The following is a 23,801-nucleotide window of genomic DNA, read 5'->3' on the forward strand; positions in this document are numbered from 1 at the left end:
AAATATTATGATATATATATATATATATATTTATGTTTATCATTATATGTTTATGTTGCCATTATTAATTATTATTAAAGTTTAATATTATTAATATTAAATTGTTGGAATTGTTAATTATAGAACCTGGCCTATAGTTGACAGCTGATTTGCACCGTTGCAGACTGGTCGGTGTCTTTTTCATGAGCACTGCATCGTTGATTGAAGTGTAGTAAATACATTAGTTCTTTATTTATTGATATTATATCAATACTAATTTTTTAATCAATTTTTAAATAGAAAATATATCTCATAAATGACTGACATTTGTATGTTTTGACAGGAACAACAAATTCATCTACTCCCATCTCATTGGTTGCCACAATTTTAACCCGGCCTTCCAAACTTTCGTCGACCAATGAAATCTCGAGGACGGACAAGGTCTCATCCAATCGCGACTTTCTGCCAACTCCTGTAGACACTCGAAACCTTCCGCCATTGTCAGAATTCTCCCTGACGATAGGCACATCACCGACGTACCAGCTGATCTCCGGACTGGGGTACCCGGTTATTTTGATGGGAATTGTTGCCGGTTCGTTTTGTTTGAGCAATAGCGGTGGAAGCGTATATGCGATCTTTGGTGCCTGCCTGGACGGTGCAGCTCCAGAAATTTTTGTTGTTCCATCTTCTACCAAGTCATTGGAGTACTTCGCAAGAGTTTCTTCGTCGTTTTTTAGAGGCTTCTTACGAGAAAATAAAATTTTCGTTGCCATTGATTATGTTTGAAATTTTTTTTTCGTTGCAAGATGAATAAAAAAGAACATTTGACTTCATTTTTAGTTAAATTTTCATCTTTTCTTTATTGTTTATGCTTTGAGCGTTGCAAACGCGTTGCCGTTTTGAAAAAAATAAGGCCAGTCAAATTTTTATTTAAAATCAGGTACATGGTCTGAAAATATTGTATAATCAAGCCAGAAAATGCGCATAACAATAATTTTTGTGCAAATTTTACTCAAAAAATGTCAAATTTCTTAAAATTACACACAAAAAACACATATGCATTTTAATTAATGACTAATTGATTAAAACGTCACGGGTACCTTCAAATTTATTCTAAAAATAGCTTACAACTCAAACACCATTGGCTGAAAATAAAACTCAAACGCGATTGGTCAAAGTTAACAATTATGACGTAATTAACTACAACATGAATAATTAATGAGGTTACCAGCGGAAATACACTTATATAATACGGCGAAGTAATGAACGACTCATTCATTGAGAAAAAAGTTATCGTGGAGTACGTACTAGATATTTAAATATAATTATTTATTATTTAAATTATAATTATTTATAATTAACTTATGATATATTTTGTAATTAAATTTGATGATTTTTATGATTATTATGTTTAATGTTATTTATATATTGCAAAATTTGTTACCTCACATAAAATTGCGTAAAAAATCTATAAAACTGAGTTATATTTAAAAATATTTATAACAGTAATAATATTAAATAATAATAATATAAAAATAATAGTAATAATAATAAAATCAACAACAGCAACAACATTCTGTTAGTATTGAAAAGTTAGTTAGTTTTAATTTGGATACAACAACATCACGATTTTTCGCGATTTTGTCTTATTCACCAAACGTTTTTAGTGGCTTACCTGCTTTTAACTTCGGAGCAATTATTACCCTAGAGACACACACACACACACACACACACACACACACACACACACACACACACACACACACACACACACATACATACATACATACATACATACATACATACATACATACATATATACATACGTATTGTTACTTAGCTAACAGTAGTTAAATAATAGTTGTTGTAGTAATAGTAATTAACATAAGTAACTTTTCTAAATAATTTTCTTAATTGATCTGGCTGCTGATTATTGCACATACCTTGGATACATATATTATTATTGTTACTTTTATAATTATAACCTACGTAGTTATTATTATTATTTTTATTATTGGTGTTGTTGTTGTTGTTAACGTAAAACCAAATCTATCCAACGCCATTTAATGATACCTTGTTTTTCTAAATTTTTCATCTACGCAATTACCAAGAACTTTATCCAATCATATTTTGTTACATGAATTTGGCTTAATTGATTAATTAATTTGATTGGTTAATTAATTAATTAATTGGTTGACTTATGGTTTTTGATAATAATATTCTAAGAATTTTTTTCTAGAAATAATTATTGTTAAGATAATTTTTTTTTAAGAAAAACACAGAGTTAATTTTAAATGAGTTCGTCATGTTAGTTCATCCAAGCCAGCAGTCAATGTATCATGAAGATAAGATTTTTAACTTCCAGCAACATCAGCAGCTACAGCAGCAGCCACAACAGCCAAAACAACCGCCACATCAGACAACAAAAACGACGGAAGAAAGTTCTGGAAAGGATGAAAATGAAGCCACAACGACAACAAAAGCACAAATTAATAGCATCAACCTTCGCGCTAAGCTGAAGGCGAATTTGAGTCTGACCAACTTACAACCTCGTCAAAACTTCAGCCAGGTAAAATATTTCACAACACCAGCAACATCAACAACAATGACGTCATCATCGGCCACAACAACAACAACAACATCATCATCATCTCTCCCGACAAACACATCACAACCGTCAACACCAACGCAAATTTTATTTCCAAAGTATGTGACTGAAGAGCAAGAGGCCTACGTGCGTGGTTTTTCTCAAGCCCTCGAGGAATTATATCAAAAGCAGGGCGTTCCCCTTCTACCCCCTATGGCAGAGCCCGACGCTAACGATAACTTAATACAACTTCCTACTTGTGCTGGTGGTGTTGGTGGTGGTTGGGGTTATCAGAAGTTAACTTATAATGAAACGAAGCCGACTGATTATGTGCCCTCAGTTTCAAACATCCAGCCAATCCAGCCAGTCACTTATTCCAACGCAACGAACGTTCAGAGTTTTGTACCGTGCCATCCACGCTACCAGCCGCCCTTCATCAACTTGGAAACAGCTTCTGCTTCCAATTTTATCAACAGTCATCATCAACAACAACCGCTACAACTACATCAACAACCAACTCGGTTTCATCTTCTCACCGCGCACACCCAACCACAGGCAACCCAGCGACACGAACCACAGCCGTCTACTTCATTTTGGCAGTCACCTCCACCTACATTCAATTCTCAGACACAAATCTTTAACAACAATAACAGCAGCAACAACACAACAACTACAATGTACGCCCCTGCATTACTAAACCCACCAACAACGATGACAACGTCAATATCATTCGCATTCAACAACAGCAATTGTGGCTCTCCGGCAACTTTCCAAAGCTTCCCAAACTCAAATGATTCCACAAACAGCCGAAGTAGCAGCAGCGGTTTTGGTGGCGGTGGCATTGGCATCAGTGGATGTGGTAGAAGTGGTGTCGGTGGTAAGGCGCAGTCGATGAACGCGCTTCCGTTTTTGAAAACCGAAGCGTCGACGTCGTTTGAATATTTTGAAAATTCTCCACTTGCTACGACGAATTCATCGTGCGACTCTGATGACGTCCTTGTCAGGTGCCACTCGGCCTTTGCAGGTTCGACCCCCCTTCATATTTTTTAAATTTTTTGTTTCATTTATTTGAATTAATTAGAGAGAGAATTTAGATAACTAAATGGTTAATTGATCAAAACAATGTTTCGTTCGAATGACGTCAACTTTTTGAGATTTTCATGCTGTCAATTAATTTTTTTTTAAATTTGAAATCTGAAACTAATTGTTTGATAGGTGGGTATAATTAATAGATAACACACACACGCACGCACACACACACGCACAACAATACAATAAACACAGGACCCATAAGAACAATAGCAGTTGACATGGAAGAACAGGAAAAACTAAGAATGGACCGGAAAAGGGCGAAAAACAGGGTAGCAGCCCACAAATGCCAGCAGAGGAAAGTTCAGCGAATCCAAGACCTCGAGAGTAAGGTGTCGAAATTGAAGGAAAGAAACCAGATTCTGACCGAACATGCATCTAATTTGAGAGTCGACATTGAGAACTTGAAACATACGATTAGCTTGCACCGTAGTAGCGGCTGTACGCTGATGCTGTCTAACGTCAACTCTTTTGAGATTATGAATTCTTAACTTTTTTTTGTCGACTTCATTGTTATCATTATTAATATTATTGTTATTATTGCTATTGTTTTTGCTATTATTTTCCTTTGCTTCTTTTTATCGTTGGTGAATTTGACTGGAATATTATTTATCGTTGTAGCTAATTTTGCTATATACATACATTAATAATGCCTTATGGTAATTGTTATGGGTTTATTATTATTATTATTTCTGTTATAATTTAATAATAATAATAACAAATGAATAATTATAGTTAACATTTTTTCATATTTATTCCTGTATCTTAAGTGCCTTTGACGAGAGTTTGGTTCATTCTAATTGCTGTTACGTATATATTCCAGTAATTTTGTGTTTGTCTTTGTAGTATTATAATTCTCTCTCTCTCTCTCTTTCTCTCTCTCTCTTTCTTTCACTCTTTCTTTTCTCCTCCCCACACTCTCTCTCTATCTCTCCCTCTCTGGTTTTTAGTTTTATAATAAATAAGTAAAAAAATATGCATACGAAGCTTATTAACATTTATTCAAATTATCAAATTTTTCTCAAATTTTCAGTGAAAAAAGTTGCCAAAAAACCAAAAAATATAAAAATTGGAGAAAAAATTGAATGAAACAAAAAAGGAAACTTGGGAACAGTTATTATCGTCTCCTCATTTCTTAAAAATAATAAAAAACATCTGGAGCTTTCATCCATCATTCGTTCATTCATCCAATCATTCATTCATCCAATCATTAGTTCATTCATTCATCCAATCATTCGTTCATTCATTCATCCAATCATTCGTTCATTCATTCATCATTCATTATATTTTGTATGAAAACTAGACTATGAGATTGAAAAACTTTAAAATGCAGGGTGTGTATATTATATATATATATATATATATATATATATATATATATATATATATATATATATATATATATATATATATATATAATAATGAAACGTCAAAGGAATGAAACAAAAACAATAATAACAACTATAATATTAATAACAATAATAATAATAACCATAATAATGAATAATAATAATAATAATAATTTATTATTATCACTATTGAAAATCTTAAAAATTCGTTAAAAAAGTCTGTGACAAATGGAATGACTAGATATAAATGTAAATACACATATATACACACACACACACACACACACACACACACATATATATATATATATATATATATATATATATATATATATATATATATATATATATATATATGAATGAACGAACGAACGAACGAGTGAACAAATGAACGAGCGAATGGACGAGCGAACGAATGAACAAATGAATGTATATATAATTTACATATGTCAAAACCATCAAAATAACAAGGGAGGAATGAATTAAAACAAATGTTGCTTCGAATGTCTCAAATGAAGGTTGAGTGATGAGACTGCTGATGCTTGCAAGTCTCCACGTTGAAAATGTTGACGACATTGCTGACGTCATCCTCCGAGTGATAACAACAACAATTCTCACACATTCTAATGTTCTTGTTATGTTGCTGCTGCTGCTGTTGTTGTTGTTGTCGTTGATGTTGCGATGCGTTTTGCAGCAAGTGTTGTAGTTGTTGTTGTTGCAGTTGTTGCTGCTGTTGTAATTGTTGTTGCTGTTGATGTTGTTGTTGATGTTGCGGAAAATACTGTTGCCTCAGAGGTGTATAATGATGATGAGGGCATTGATGCTGCTGAGACATAAAATGATGTTGATGGTGTTGCAGCTGCTGATGTTGCTGTTGCAATTGTTGCTGTTGTTGTTGATGATGAAAATGTTGATGTTGTTGTTGCTGCTGCTGCAGTAAAACTTGCTGATGTTGCGACGGCAATTGTTGACGTTGCGAGAATAATAAACGATGTTGATGTTGTATCTGTTGATGTTGTATCTGTTGATGTTGCGGTACGTATATCGGTTGATGTTGCTGTTGCACAGGTATTTGTTGCTGTTGCACAGGTATTTGTTGCTGTTGTATAGGTATTTGTTGATGAGATATTTGTTGCGGAATAGCTTTTTGTCTCTGGGCATCTTTGAGATCGGCAGCTGCACTAGCACTGCAGCACTCAGCTGGTGAGGGATTTTTAAAAGTTGAGAAAGTCGTCATCACCTTCTTACTCCTCTTCCAGTTCAACGTCATCATCTCTCCCCCCTCATCTGCCCTCCCCGCCATCCTCATTCTCTCGCTCGTCTTCATGACGTCATTGCAATTGTTGTTGTCGCCGTCGTTATCGTTTATAGTGTCGTTGTCGTCATCGTCCTCGTCGTTGGTGACGTCATCGTCATCGTCGTCGTTACTTACCTGCCATATTGTCGACGGTTTGTTTGGCGTTTTATCTTTTTTAATGTTTGAAAACGTCGGAAAGCCATAATAAATTGATTCATTATTATTATCATTGTTATCTTGGTGATATTTGAGGTCTTTGACCCAATTAAAGGTGGCTTCCTCCTTCGTCACCCGATCAGTTATGTAGCTCTTCGGCCTGACACAGATATGGTCATGAAATGTTGCTGTTGCCGATGAGGATGATGATGATGATGATGACGTCACCAATGACGCCGACGATGATGATGATAGTGGGATGTATACACGCATGTTGTTGTTGTTTGTTGCAGTTGGTGATGACGACGACGACGATGTTGTCGGTGTAGGTTCTGGTGTTGTTGCTAAACGTGTCTCAAATGTTGTTGTTGTTGTTGTCGTCGTCAGTGCTGCTGCCGCTAGCGATGACGTCACAGCAGAAGTAACCACGTGATGGTAATCATGGTGGTGATGGTGATGATGATGATGATGGGGACAGACGGCATTACCGTCTGAAACATCATAAATTCCTAACGTATTAGATATAAATGGAAGTGTGATGAAGCTGTAATCATTATCGACATCGTCAATCAACCTACTATCATTATCATCACCACCACCATCATCATTACTATCATTGCCCTTGTTATCATTATCATTACTTATATTACTGCCAATGTAAGTAGTAGCAGTAGTTGGATACTGTTTTTTATCAAGAGCGTGAAACTCGGCAGCATGATGTTGTTGCTGCAGCTGTTGTTGTTGTAACAATTGTTGTTGTTGTTGTTGCAGCTGCTGTTGTTGTTGCAGCTGTTGTTGTTGCTGCTGATGTTGCTGTTGCTGCTGATGTCGTTGTTGATGTGGATAAGCGCTGATTACGCTCTCAATATCTCTTCTTTCATCAACGACACTGTAATTATCGTGATCATCATCATCATCATCGTTTTCATCATCATCATCATTATAATTATTATTATTATTATTATTAGTAGTAGTAGTAGTATTATCATGTTTACTACTAGTAGTAGTAGTATCATCATCATCATTACTATTAATTGTTGTAGTAGGAACATAAATACTAGCATTAACATCATCATTAATGCAATTTTCATTAACATAAGTAGTAGTAGTAGTATTAGTAGTAGTTGTAGTAGCAGTAGTGGTAGTAACATCATCGGCATCGTCTTTATCACTGCTATTATGTTGTTGATTGAATGATCCGTCATCATTCATATCAACAAAAATAGTTTTATCTGTATTTATTACATTCTTTAGATCTAATTTAATAGGATCATTACCATCACTATCATTAGTATTATTATTATTGTTGTTGTTGTTATTATCATCATCATCATTTTTCTGCCTAAAACTTTCTAAATCTTTTTCTGATCTATCAAATTTGTCAGAAATTTCCACACACAAACTTGTATCATCATTAATATCTTCACGGATATCGTTGGTATCATAAGTATAATTGTCATTATTCATATTATTATTTATACTTTGATCATCAAAATACTGAACAATGTTATTTTCATCCCCTATAATTTTATGTCTAACCAAGCACAGATCTTTCATCGTTAAGCCCTTATCATCACTCAAAAATTGAACCACAGAACTTAAAATCGTACATTCGATCATTAATATCCGCAAAGACACTGCAAAAGAGATTAATTCATTTCTACTTTGCTTTTTCTTCAGGGTGTATTTTCCAAGTTTTTTATTTTCTTCATAGCCGAGTATTTCGAATAATTTTTTGGTATTTTTGAATGCGCCTCTGCTGAAGTATTGCTGATAGATGCTTGAATATTTCTTTGAAAAATGAAAAATTAAATTTTTAAAATTTCAATAAGAAAAATATATTCATTTAAATTTTTTAAATAATTATGTTATTGAGAATTTAGTCTCTAGTTCTAGTGAGTAAGAAATATGACAAATACAGATATTAAACTGAAGAACTTACTATTTTAATTAATAATGAGTAAATAAGCTTTACAAATAGCTTTTAAATTATTATTATAATATATAATCATAATGATAGTGTTGAAAACCATATTTTTTTTATAAACTTTAAAAATGAAAACTAGAAATAATTTTAAAATGAAATAATTTAATTAAATCAATGAAACCAAACCGATATTTCGTAGAATTCTTTCTTCCATGGTTGAAAATTCAGATTGAGGGCATACACTTCCAGAATGATCAGACCTCCAACAACTTTCTCAAAATTGGACTTTCTCTTAATTAGTGACTCGTAAACTAGTGACAAAACGGTCCCATTAACTATGCAATGCAACGGAATGACGGCCAGCTTGCTCCTAATTATCACGTCGAACTCTAACTCATTCTCGAAGGTCGGGTCACTAAGGAGATCGTTGCCATCGACGCCATTTCTGTTTGACAACTTCCGTAGGTAGAATGATTTATTGAAATTTAAGACTCTAAAGTTAGTATCGCGGTCGGATTGAATGATTAAACGTTCATAATCATCTATTAATTCAATCATTGTTTAATTTCTATTTTAAATTTCGAACTTTCATGAAAAATTTGTGAGAAACTTGAATTAAAAAAAATTGTCAACGAGAAAAGTTCAATATCACAAACTCGATTCGTTTAAATTCAATTAACCACTGAAAACCAAGACTAGAATTTTATTGTAAAATTTGAAAATGCTTAATATAATCCAAGGCCAAACTTTAAAATTTGATTTTAACACCAACTCAAAGCTTTAATTATTTAATTAATATCCACAGATAAATTAAAAATGTACAAGACCATTCCCCACTAACTCGGTTTAACCAATTTTATTTGACATTTTCTGGTTTAAAACAAATAAAATAGACACCATTTAGTACAAACAACAATCAATTTTTGTATTAAAGTAGACAAAATAATATAAAAAAAATTTCTGGCTCGGAAAATGTAAAAAATTGTAAAAATCTTAATTAAATACATTCTTAAGATGTCTTTACTTTACTATGCATAAGATTGTCATGTTTAACAAAAACCTTTACATACAAACATACACATACATACATACAAACTTACATACAAACACACACACATATATATATATATATACAAATAAAACTCATAATATATATATATATACACATACATGTACGTAATTCATTAGAAACATGCGAGCATTAGCAAACATCAAAAAATTCTATTAATTAAAATTAATTAAAAGGCCTTTCCTCGAATATATAAATATATATACATCATTCATAGACAAACATAAACATATATATATATATATCGTCATTTTTTCGTATTTAAAAAACTGAAATTTTCAAAATTAAAAAAAAGAATAAAGATAAGGTCTGTCATAAATGTAAACATCATTCAAATACATATACATTCAAATAAGGCTTCAGTGATTTAATGGCAATTGTTGAGTAATTTAACGAATAAATAAAAAAATAATTATAATAATAATTATTATTGATTATTATTAATATTATTGGTCGTTTGATTATGGTTTCATACATTGGATATAGGACCGTGCTTGATGAGTTGCTGTTGGTTATTTTGCAGAATTTTCTGCTCAAATGATTGGAGGTTGGCGTTTTGCTGTTCTACTAATTTCAAGAATGATGAAAAATCTAAGAAATCATAGTCCTTATCGTTGTTGGTGGCGTTTTTATCGACATTGTTGTTGTGGTTGTTTTTATTGATGTCGTTGTTAATGTTGTTGTTATTATTATTATATACATTTTGTTGCAGAGGTTGCTGCTTGTGTTGTTCGGTTGCTGATGTAAGTTGTTGCATGATTGATTGTTGCTGAATAGCTGCAAGTTCTGCAGGCAAACCAGGAAGCGCTTGGTAAGAAGAGGAACATTGTCGTTGTTGCTGCTGCGGTTGTTGTTTTTGATAGAATTGTTGTTGCTGTTGAAAGTCTTGCCGTTGCACCAGCATAGAATTACGCTGGTGTAGTTGTTGTTTCAATTGTTGTTGCAGCAGCTGTTGTTGATGTTGTTGTTGCACGTTAGATGCCGACAGACTTTGTTGTTGCTGGCCATTCAAGTTAGAATTATAATGCGGACTTGAAATCGTTCTGATCGGGGGTTTAGGCGGCAGTTTAGCTCTAGCGCCATTTAAATTATGCGTGACCCCATTCTGGATTGGCTGACCAATAGCTGACCCATTTACATCATTATTAACTCTGCCGTAACTGTCCACACTTGACTGACATCTGTTGAAGACGACGGCATTCTGATTGGTGACCGGCCAGTCGACATTCCCTTCATATTCAAAACTGGTTTCAATGGGGCGAGCGATGTTGTGAGACTGATTGTGATTAACTGGATGGTTGTGGTTTTTAATGATTCCGCGTTTCACCGTGTTTTGATGGATATTTCTGTTAGTTTCATTGCCATTGTTGACTGAGATTCTACTAGGGTGACCGTTAACATATTTAGACAGATGACCACCCCCTATTGCCGACGACCTCTCCGATTTGTAGGAAGGCACGTCCCTATTAAACTGCGGTGACCCCATAGACGTTCTATCTTCTTGACCGCTGCCTAAATCCGTGCTCCTGGCCAGAGAACTGTAATTAGGATTGGTTAAAACTGAACTTCTATTCGAATTACTGTTGCTCATCGAATGTCTGAAGCCATTCACGCTTCCAGGAATCAGTGTTGATGTAGAAGGCTTGCTGTTTCGACCGACGATTTTGTAATTATTATTATTTATAACATTGTTATTATTATTGTTGTTATAATTATTAATATTATTATTATTATAGGCATGTTGCGACGTTGTATGATGGTTTTGAGTGGCATTGTTATAAAACTTATAATTGTTGACATTCAAGTTCTTATTCCTCCTAAGAATATCAGACATGTTGTTGTCGTTGTTGGATGCAGCCGCTGACGTCATCGCCGTCTTCATCCTCGCCATCTCACTCAGCGGTATGTAATCCCTGTGGAAGTCATCCGGATTCTCATCCAGTCGGTCCGGGAATCGATTGACATCCGTTAGAGATGTTACGTCGGTTCCGGTTTCGATGTTCCGTTTCTGGAGAACGTTACGGTAGCCATAAACCAGAGGCATGCAATCCCTGCTTGTTAGGAAGTTAACCGGGGAGAAAAAATTATTTTCCGCTACTCCAGATGTCACTGAATCGACGTAATTATACACTCTCAATCCGCAACAGCAAAAAACCCTTCGAATATCCCACTGCAGTTCTCTTTCTGTTCCGAAGATCGCCGACACGAATCCGCCCAACTCTTCATTCAGAGCATCAGGCGGTAGGTAGGCGACGCCTTCGATGAGCGAGTCACGCTCGACGAATCGATTACCGGATCTTAAATATTCGACCGATCTTTCGGCTGCGTGCTTGCCAAGTTGCCGGACGGAGCCCTGATCTGGAACGACGCTGATTTGATATTCATACATTCTCGAAATCTCTTTCGTTGCTTCGAACGAAACGCATTTAACTATCTCGAGGCACAAATTCATTTGCTCACTCAAATTCGATTCGTTACCCCCCTCTCTTCTCAGATGGACTAACCCGGTCAGCAGATTAACAGGCACGGCAGATATGAACCACTCGGATGCTTGAGGGGCCGCCAAATCTTCAGGAACCCAGTTATCTTGGGTGCAATTGAAGTACTGCCAGAGATTGATTGGCTCGTATGATACGTTCACAACTGGCTCGTCACTGACGCCCTCAGCCTTTGTGAAGATGCGTCTGTAGCCGATGATGATGGCCGATAGTTGGACCATCTGTGGAAGAGATTTGTAGTACTGATTGATCAGGCAGTCGACGTAGCTCTGTTCGAAAGTGTTCTTGTTCAGCAGGATTACATGCTCTGCAGGGAACAAGACTCCTGTCAGGTTTGAAATGAAACAAAATAATCATAACAATGACATTTATTATTTAAAAAAAATAAATAAAAAACCTAATGAAACAAAATGAAAGCAACCTTGAAGACCAGCAGGCCTGCTGACGTCATCCGGGCACTCACTTCCAACAATGGAAGACCATCGTGAATTGTACGAAACATTATTGTTGTTGTTGTTGCCGTAGTTGTGACTGTAGTTGTTGTTGGCTGCGAAACTTGAGTACCTCTGTTGTCGGGGGCCGTTGCGGTTCGATGATGACAGCAGCGTGTCTGTCGACTTACGCAGGGCCGCACTTTTACAACGCGGGAGACTTCGAGATCTGTGTGATCTGCACTCAAAATTTTGAACATTTTTTTTAGGTTTTTAATTACGCAGCTCTCAAAAACGCCGACAAAAGACAACAGCAAAAATACTAATTACCGATTTCTAACCTGTTATCAATGGTATCCAGCCCATCCCTGCTTCTCTTGTATATCTTCAAATCCAGTTCCTGTTCGGGCATTATGACCTTGCTAAGCTGTTTTTCACACGGGTTGTCGGGTTTATTTATAGGCGATCTAAAAATAGTATCAGAGTAATACGCCGACTGGGAATTACCATTGCTATTCTTAACATTTTTGATGTTTTCAGAGTTTTTGGTAGCATTTTTAGAGTCGGAATTTCCGTTGGTGTTGGCCAGTGGATAGGATGTGTCGAATTTTTTAGTCGATGAAGTGAACGATTTGTACTTTCTTGACTTTTTGTCGGCCGGAATGGAGGAGCAAGAGGAAGAGATGTGCCCGTTCGTCTGGGACTTGGGGGTGGAATTCTTATTACCCATCCCTCAATCAACCAATCGATCAATCAACCAGTCAGTCAGTTTATCAATCAGCCAATCAATCAATCCCCTCTGACTGAATGAGTAAAATATCTCAAATGTTTGTTTGTAAGTTTCAGTTAACAATGGAGATCTCAAATTTTGAAAGTCAAAACCATTCTTTGGTCTGATTATTATTATTATTACTATTATTATTATAGTTTATTATTACTATTATTATCATTAAATTATTTAATTATTTTAAAATATTCGAAGAAATTTCTGAATACTGCGTTTCACTCTATAGATAAAAACCTGTAAGGGAAAGTTTTAATTCGTTAAATTTAAATTAATAATAACACCAATAATAATAAAAATAATTTAAATAATAAAAGAGAAAGGAAGAAGAAAAGAAATAAAAATAAATTAAATTAAATTTTTGAAGTAAAAAAATCTGATACAACAATATTTAAAGCTTAATTTTAAGTGGTTAAAAAAATTTGATAAGGATAAATGCATACGCACATAAACATAAAAAATACAGAATACGTCATTTATGTGTATGTATGTGTGTATTTACGCATGTATGTATGTATGTATGTATGTATGTATGTATGTATGTATGTATGTATGTATGTATGTATGTATGTATGTATGTATGTATGTATGTATGTATGTATGTATGTATGTATGTATGTATGTATGTATGTATGTATGTATGTATGTATGTATGTATGTATGTATGTATGTATGTATGTATGTATGTATGTATGTATGTATGTATGTATGTATGTATGTATGTATGTATGTATGTATGTATGTATGTATGTATGTATGTATGTATGTATGTATGTATGTATGTATGTATGTATGTATGTATGTATGTATGTATGTATGTATGTATGTATGTATGTATGTATGTATGTATGTATGTATGTATGTATGTATGTATGTATGTATGTATGTATGTATGTATGTATGTATGTATGTATGTATGTATGTATGTATGTATGTATGTATGTATGTATGTATGTATGTATGTATGTATGTATGTATGTATGTATGTATGTATGTGTCTATATAGTACATGTGCATGTTTATATTATGTATACATGCATGAACGCATGTATATATGCGAGTAAGTATATAAAAGACGTGACTGTATATATAAACAAACAACACACACACACACACACATAAACAAACACATATATAAATGTTTGTGTATATATACGTGTATATACATTAGCAACAATGCAGGAATAGGGTGACACATGAAAAGACATTTATTGATGATTCAATGGCACTAAAATGTATATCTACATACAAACATACATGCACACAAACATACTCACATACATACATACACACACACACACACACTGTGTATGCAGACTAGCTGTACATTTCTTACGGGTGTGTGAATGTGTGTGAGACTGAGAATGCAATGCAATGTACTCTTTGTGACCTCCTCGCATTTTTAATATGTTCTTCTTGCTGTTGTTATTGCACATGTGTTTTTGCTATTGTAATGGTGCCGAATACACATACACATACGCACATACATACAACGACACACACACACACACACACACATACACAAAGACATACTCATTTACATACTGCACTTAGAAAATATTCTAAAGGAAACTCATAAAATCAATCAACTGATTTCCTAATTACATCAAACCGTTATTAGCATACCAATAAAGACCGAAAAAATAAACAGTCTATCATAATAATAATTTATGCTAATGAGCTGCATTTATTTATAATTAATTATGTTAATGTTCGAGGCTAGACTCAATGGACAATGGAGTGGACACGAAATGGACACAAGCAGAGTGCACATGACAGAAAAACATTATTATGACTATTATTATCATTTCTATTATTATTATTTTAATATATATTATTATTATTACTACTAATCATCAGCATTAGCATCAAGCTAATTGAATTTTTCAATTACAAACGTTACTGAGCTGTAAAATATAGCACAAATTCACACCAAACTACATAACACAAACACACACATAAACACGCACATATATATAACACATTTTATATAACACATTACATCACAGCCATCAAACAAGTCCAAACACATGTAACTAACTTAGGATGATCTCTCCCTTTCTTTCTTTCTTTCTCTCTCTCTCTCTATATATATATATACATAAGTGTGTGTGTGTGTGTGTGTACAAAAGCACACACTTACATCAGTACATATAAATACCACTAAAGTGCATACATTAAATTAAAATGTACCAGCATGTACATACACTGAGTACACACACACGCACACACACACACACACATACCGAAGTTTCATCTACGAATTTATATTATAGCCCCCAATGTATTGTGTTAGTTTATAATTTTGAAATTAATTTTCTCCGAACTACATCCATTTAAGCATGCTTTGTAATTATATTACTATTATTATTTATTTATTTATGACCACTATTATTATTTAATATTATTATTAATTTATTTTTAAACAATTAGTTTTTAATTACTTTGAGTAATTCAATTATTCTTAATAATAGTTATTATCATTATTAATTGAGAGCAATTTTATAATTGTGGTTGTGATTTATAAGACTCCAAATAAATATTGAGATAATTACAACGTTACTACTACTACTACTACTACTACTACTACTACTACTACTACTACTACTACTACTACTACTACTACTACTACCAGCATTATCACTATTATTACTACTACTTCAATCGCTACTACTATCGCTGCTACCCTCTACCACTACTACCAGTAGTAGCAGTAGTAGTTGTTGTAGCAACCACTACAGCATCGTTAAAGTCATCATTACCATCATCTTCTTCTTCATCATCTTCTTCATCATCATCTTCATCATCATCATTGCAACGCATTAAAATAAACCTGATGTATCTACAATGTGATATGGAAAGAAAAGTTTCAAGAATTAAACACATAAAATTTAACGGCTGTGGTGATGACGATGATGACTCGCGATCATTGAATCTTCTAGACGATGAAATAAATACTCATTCGTATAGCCATCCTCACAACAAATTAACATAATACAACTCATTCTTTTATTCATTCGCCCATCCAATCTTCCACTCACTAATTTATAACTCATTATCACTCATTTATTCACTCATTAATTCTTACTTGTACTCACTCACTCACTCACTCACTCACTCACTCACTCATTCTTTCAATCCATTTTCATTGATTATTGCTCTGCTAGTTCGTAACTCTCATCACAGGAACAACAACAACACTGCCATAGTACAACTACCAATAAATTGATCAAGTGCATACATGTTAGTTCAACGATATACACACACACACGTACACACACGCGCACACACGCACACACACACACACATTAGCCACTTGAAAAAGATAAATTTACGACGCATATATACAAAAATTCAACGCATATAATGGCAATGTATGTTGTACGTACGTACGTATGTATGTTTGTTTGTTTGTATGTATGTTTGTATGTATGTACGTATGTATGTATATGTATGTTTATACACTACTTTAATATACATAAACAAAAAAAAACAAACATACAGGTATTGAAATTGTTTACAGCTTAATATCACGAGATACAACAATAGTATAGATAATAATCAATAGCAACACACTTCAAACATGTATGTATGTATGTATGTATGTATGTATGTACGTATGTATCCAGGTATGTATGAGTATATACGTACTTCATTGTTACAATATGATTGGTTGCTTAGATATCTTAAGTTATCGGTTTACCTGATATAATGGTATCAAAGATAGAACAAAGTCATTCATTCATTTTTTTTAGTTCATTCGTTTCATCAGATCGTTCGATCAATCCACCAATTCATCCATCAATCACTCACTCACTCACTGAAACAAGAAACAACCAATCAATCGATTATCACACACACACACGCACGCACACACACGCACACAAGAACACACACACACACACACAAGAACACAACCACTATCTTAAAAAACAACCTCATGCTCATCACGGACGTCACCATCTTTAACTTATTTGATAATTAATATAATTGCCATAGTGGTTGCTTATTTATAGCGGAGAACAAAAATTTCTTTCCCTTCCTAACTTACGTAATTTTACATTGCCTAATTATACCGCTCTCTGTCACTTGGGTGTGCCCTCTCAACAATCCCACCACAGCCCACACACATTCTTCTGCTATCATCATCATCATCATCATCATAATCGTCCTCACCATCATAACCATCATTATTATCCTCACCATCATCATCATCATTATCATCACCACCATCATCATCATCATAATCATCACCATGACCATCATCACAACCATAATAATACTGGTAGTAAAAGAAGTTGTAATAGAGGTAGTAGTAGTAGTAGTAGCAGCAGCAGCAGTCGTAGCAGCAGAAAAAGTATATATTAGTAGTAATAGTAGTAGTAGCAGCATTGGTAGTTGTAGTTATCGGCAGTAATTTAAAGATAAACCAGCCTATGTTTACGTGTGTGTAAAAAATAGAATACTACTTTTCTCTCAAGGCTGAAAAAATATTCTGAATGATCTGTGATCATCATCATCGTCATCATCATGCTCTTTGTCATCATTACCATCACCGTTAAGCTCTTTGCCATCATTACCATCACCGTTATGCTCTTTGTCATCATTACCATCACCATCATCATTATCGTAATCATAAACATAATCATAAACAACATCAGCAAAGCTATCAATCAGTCTAATAATCATCACATTCTATCAAGGTGTTTCTCTTCAAATGTTATAATTTATAATTCGTTCTTTCTCTCTTTTATTCATTCATTCATTCAATCTCTCTTTTATTCCTTTATTTATTCATTTGTTCAATCAATCATATTTCCGTTTCTTTCCACCCATTCCTACATTCAGTTTAATTGCTTTTAAACATATTAATTTAATAAATCAGCCACCATTAACTCATTAACGCCTTTGTTCATTCCTTCACTCACTCACTCACTCACTCACTCACTCATTCACACATAAATTCCTTTACTCACTCACTCACTCACTCATTCATCCAATTATCTTTCATGCAATCTAGGCCAACATATGTTCGTTCACCCATCACAGTCCTTATATACGCTATGTAGCACATCTATTTCCACATTGTTCCCATTTAAAAAATGAAACTACACCTTTTTTTGCGCCAGTTATGTTTTTTCAACTCTCTCTCTCCCTCCCTCTCTCTCTCTCTTTCTTTCTCTCTCACACACGCACACGACAGCACAAATTCACACATACATACATAATATACACATACACACATACCTCAAATGATCAGTAGTACTATAAAAAAAAGTTGATGAACGCTTTTAAGATTATAAACATTTACATAAATGTTGTGTGGTTTTGTTTCATGTGCAACAATAATCAAACGAACGAACGAACGAACGAACGAATGAACGAACAAACAAACAAGTAAGCAAACAACAATAATAATAAAACTATAAACAATAATTAAAAGAAGAACCCTTGAAAAAACACCCAACACCTCGCAGGCAATTAGCATATAACATGCCAACTGTTGTTTCCTCTCTACTTCTTCCCAATTTATTTGCATTACAATGCAGAAAGCGAGAGAACTGAAAAGAGAGAGAGGGAAGAGAGAGAGAATTTTAATTTGTCTGAAATGCGACACACAAAGAAATAGAGAGAAAGAGAAAGAGAGAGAGTAAAGTTAAAAAGTTAAACACTGCAACACTTCCATCCTTCCAATACAAAAATGATGAATCAGAGCATCAAACAACACCATCAACATTATCCTCCATACACACATTACACACGCACACAATCAAACGTTAAAAAATCAAACAATGAATAAGTGACTAACATCAAACCAGACAAGTGGATGAATGAATGATCGACTGATTGATTGGTTTGGATTAAACTCTGTAATAACTTCTATTAATGCCATGATATTGTGCTAAGCAAAGATTTCAGCTCTCTCTTTCTTTCTTTCTCTCTCTCTCTCTCTCTCCCTCTCAAATTATACAACTTTACGCAATTATATTACGTTTATTGTTTGCTGATAATACAGGTATGCAAGCACACGGATTTATAAAAATACCTTTAAATGAACGAATCAAACACACAAAATATAACCAAACAACCAAACAAGCAAACAAACAAGTAGACAAACAAACAAACAAGTAAACAACCAAGCACACACAAACAAACACACATGCACGCTCACACGCGCACACAAACACAAATGTCAAAACGTGGGTGACTCAAGTTTGGTTAAGTAGCATAGCAAAATAAAACTCACCTGAATTTTATTTACATTAAATATTCAGGAGAACTAATTAGGCATTCATAAAGAGTGCGTTGTGTGACGTAGTAGTAGTAGTAGTAGTAGTAGTAGTAGTAGTAGACCATTACAATACAATGTAATACAATACAATAAACTTCAACCATAATGATACAGAACAATACAAAAAATGATACAAAACAATACAGCACTACACAATACAATAGAGAGTAAGATGTATTCTATATATGTAAAAATAAAACTAGGCATGGCTTGAGATTTGATCAATAAAATAAATCACTTATCTACACAATGCAAAGATTTTTATATGCTGGTAAAAAAAATCCTTATATTCTCACAAACACTACTACTACTACTATTACCACAATCACTACTACAAGTTATGCTAGTAGTAAAAGTAGTACTAGTAGGGTAGTAGTAGTGGTAGTAGTAGTAGTAGTAGCAGTTATAAAATGTTAATAACGTTTCAAAAGGTAAAATGCATTTAGAGCATTGGTATTACAACAAGAAACTGTTCAATACATACTACTGTTAATACTAATTAGATAAGCAATACTAACAATAAGAATCTCTAGAGGGTAATTGAAAATGTTGTTATTATTATAATAATAATAATTATTATTATTATTATAATAATAATAATAATTATTATTATAATAATAATAATTATTATTATTATTGTTGTTGCTATTATTATTTTGTCATTCTTATTATTGTTTTTCATATTTTTATTTATATTTATTACAGTTAGTACTTGAGTTTTAGAAGCAATTAAAACTAGATAAGATAGATGGATGGATGGATGAATGACTGAATGAGTTAAATGGATGAATAAACAAATAAATGAGTTGATGAATGAATGAATAACCGAATTAATGGATGGATGGAAGGATGGAGAAACATGACATAACATAGTGAACTTCTTAGTATTGAAGTTAAACTAAAAAATAGCTAAGCAGCAGTTGATTGAACAAAGCATGAATAAAAAAATGAATGATTGAATAATCAAATTAATAAAGGAATGAATGTATAAAAAAATGAGTGAATGAATGAGTGAATGAATGCGTAAATATACAAAGTTGAGTAACATAGCAAAATCAGAAGCATTATTGAATGGGTATATGAACTAATACATGATTCACTAATATTAAAACGAATGAACGAACGAATGAATGAATAACTAAATAAATAAAAGAATGAATAAACTAATGAATAAACCAATGTATACATAAAAATGCACAAAAGTAAACTCAGAGAGACTGAACACAATGAATGAAGAATGAATGAATGAGAAAAGCTAACATTGATAAGAATATGATGAAATGATGGTTGAATCATATAACATAAAATAAAAGAATACACACACACACAACACAAAAGACACACACAAAACGCACATGTGTATATATATATATACACACACACACACACGCAAGCAAGGGTATATATAATATAAAAATATTAGCAACGAAATTTTTTTATAAACGAATTGTTAGATTTAAATAAAAAGGCATTCATCAGAAGCTTAAATAATAGAAAGCTTTACTGTTTGTTTATATATATATATTATATATATATAATATATTCTAAGACTTGTCATATATATATATATATACATATAATTTATATATATATATAATTTATATATATATATAATTTATATATACTACTAATATTAATAAATGACTCAGTCAAAAATATGAGTGAATACCTAAATGATTATAAAGATGAATAAATAATAATATAATAATAATAATAATGTTCAATCAATATCTTTTTATTTTATTAGTTATTTAAACCACATTAAAAAAATAGAAAATTAATAGAATATATTATACATAAATATAAATAAACAAAATGTGACAATAATTTTTATTTGAGTCTGAAACAAAATAATTTAATAAAGAACTGAATAAATAAATGAAATTAATTAAAAATTAAATAGAAATTATTAAAAATTTATTAAAAATTCAATTAGAAATTAAATTTAACAAAAAAAAAATAAAAAAACAAAACTACAAACTCATTAACTTAGTCCCCAACGATCCGCCTAACAACTGAATCACCCAACGGTCCAAAAAATAAGTGAGAATTAGTGTAAAATTAGTGAAATAATTCCGAGACCCCTTCAGCATTTATATTTAATTATCGCGCCCAGAACAAAGAAAGCAAAGAACGATTAAATAGAGGCTATATATAAGCAGTTGCATATATATATATATATATATATATATATATATATATATATGTTCGTATATCATATATATATATGTGTACTGAGTAATAGATACTGATACAAATAAATCATATGCATGTGTATATGATGTGTTTTTATGTATATATTAATCGTTATTATACGGATATATATATATGTATGTTTTTATATACATTATATGAAGTAATATACATATAATGATACAATTTGTAAAATGTCCCGTCAAAAGTAGTTGAAGAAGTTATTACGCTGTCTTAGTATTATTACTACAATTACCATTTATGACGACTACGGTTTTCATTACTGTTCAGATGATGATTACATGACAATTAAAGCTTTTGTATTTTTAATTAGTTGAATAGCTTAATGGCTTAATGAGAAAGAATAAAAAATTAATGGTAGTAGTCTTTGTAGAAGCTGCAGAAGTAGCTACAGAAGTAGCAGCAGAAGTAGTAGCAGTAGCATCATCAGTTTTAACAAAGTAGTCGTACTGTGGAAGGAACCGAAAAAGTGGCAGCAGTGGTTGCCTCAGTCGCTTGCCATGGTGTTGCTATTTGAAGCAGCAGTAATAGTTGCATCAGCTGCCGTAGTAATAGAAGAAGATGTTCTAGGAATAACCATTCAAGTTTTTACTTTGTTTCATTTTCGAAAGGCAGGTTTTTTTAATAGGTGTGATTAATAATCATGGTTCTTTTGTAGTTGTGCGTGTGTTACTAATTAATATAGTTAAAAGGTGAAATTAGGAATAATTTTGATAAAAGATAAATGCATATATGCGGCGCTTGTATGAATATATATCTGTGTATGTAAGTGTATGTCACTGTCCTTACGTACATACCTACATTATAGATGCATGTTAGCATATTATACCCTGTAAAACGTGATAATCCCACAACTTTTTGAGAAATAATTAGTACTTAACATTATTTTCAATTCCCAGAGTCACAATTTATGCATCATTAAAGATGAGTTAGTTCTTGATCATGAGACTCCATGTTTTGAAGAAATCCCTAGGTAGTTTTAACGTGTCTAATTTTTTTCTAACTTTTGATTTCTTTCTCTTTCTTGTTTTCTCTCTTTCTATTCCTCTTTCTCTCTCTATCTCACATACACATACACACAAGTAAGAAATTTTTTCAAATGATTCACTTTTAATGGTTGCTTTTTTACCCTTTAGTCAGACCTCGTATTGTTTATGTTTACATACCCACGTGTTTGCGTTTAATAGTTTTGCGTTATTTAATTAGGAAATTTCTGCGTTTGTCCGGATCTCAGATCTCAGAAATGGCATCTACAAGTTAGTGAAATAGAATTCATTAATAGATTTTATGATTGAAATTTATTCAAATTGAAATTTTAATCTTCAATTTCAACTGGTTTTGGTTGAGGTGTCATGTTTGAGAAAAAATGAAATTGAAAAAAAAGAATAATGTATAATTAAAAATCTATAGAGTTGAATCTCTCTCTAGTCAGTCTCTCTCTCTCTCTCTCTCTCTTTTTCTTTCTTTCCAATTTTTAACAACTTAATTATATTGATTTGCATTTACCTTAATTTACATTTCATTTCTCCAAAGGTAACAGTAGGAAACGCAAGAAAGATGTTTGTGGTGAAGATGTCAGCGAATTGACATTAACTAGAAAACCAAAGAAGATTAAAAAAAGTATTTTATAATTATAAATTTCCATTTAACTTTGTTTTAGACTAGTTGTTATAAAATAAATAACTTCTGAACAAAAATACTGGTATGATTTTGTTTTTGTGTTTTTTTTTTATAAATCAAACATATAGACATTTAATTCATTTATTACTAAAAACTATAAATAAAACATTTTTCTTATAATTTAATTTCTTCTTTAAAAGACAACAACGACCCAAAGATAAAAATGTACAACGATATCAAGGAGGCCATTCAAATTATGGTCAGCAAGGAAGGTGATCACTTTACTATTATGTCAAAAGTTACGACAATTTTTTACAAAAGTTACAAGAAATTTTACAAAAGTTTTACAATTTTTTTTACAAAAGTTACAACAATTTTGACAAAAATTGCATTCTTTACGATCATTACATCACATTACATGTACTACACTACACATACACATGATGCATTATAATCATTATGAGACATTATTTACTTTCACAAAATTTCTCATATTACCATATCAAAAG

General features: G+C 32.5%; 3 protein-coding genes across 3 annotated transcripts in view; 1 reads left to right on the plus strand and 2 right to left on the minus strand.

Moving 5' to 3' along the window:
• HELRODRAFT_189970 (hypothetical protein) overlaps positions 1 to 867 on the minus strand; it is a gene marked incomplete at its 3' end in the record, with an annotated part of 5,114 nt that extends 4,247 nt beyond the window's left edge. The window contains exons 1-2 of the mRNA XM_009033374.1: positions 305 to 867; positions 127 to 189 (exon numbers count right to left, since the gene is read on the minus strand). Coding sequence (XP_009031622.1) covers positions 127 to 189; positions 305 to 752 — 511 coding nt within the window. The 5' untranslated portion in view covers positions 753 to 867. The remainder of the gene's footprint in view (positions 1 to 126; positions 190 to 304) is intronic.
• A 1,792-nt stretch (positions 868 to 2,659) lies between these two features.
• Positions 2,660 to 4,113, plus strand: HELRODRAFT_134516 (hypothetical protein; the record flags this gene model as incomplete). The annotated part of the gene is made up of 2 exons (XM_009033375.1): positions 2,660 to 2,905; positions 3,889 to 4,113. Coding segments are annotated over 2 exons (471 nt in total), but the record flags the coding sequence as incomplete, so codon positions are not given.
• A 1,399-nt stretch (positions 4,114 to 5,512) lies between these two features.
• HELRODRAFT_166458 (hypothetical protein) lies at positions 5,513 to 12,794 on the minus strand (the record flags this gene model as incomplete). The annotated part of the gene is made up of 5 exons (XM_009033376.1): positions 5,513 to 8,248; positions 8,571 to 8,840; positions 9,929 to 12,276; positions 12,373 to 12,620; positions 12,724 to 12,794. The coding sequence occupies 5 exons, from the start codon at positions 12,792 to 12,794 to the stop codon at positions 5,513 to 5,515; spliced, it is 5,673 nt and encodes a 1,890-aa protein (XP_009031624.1).
• Positions 12,795 to 23,801: the final 11,007 nt, after the last annotated feature.

This window comes from Helobdella robusta (assembly GCF_000326865.2).
Source record: "Helobdella robusta unplaced genomic scaffold HELROscaffold_9, whole genome shotgun sequence".
NCBI classification, from domain to species: Eukaryota; Metazoa; Annelida; class Clitellata; order Rhynchobdellida; family Glossiphoniidae; genus Helobdella; species Helobdella robusta.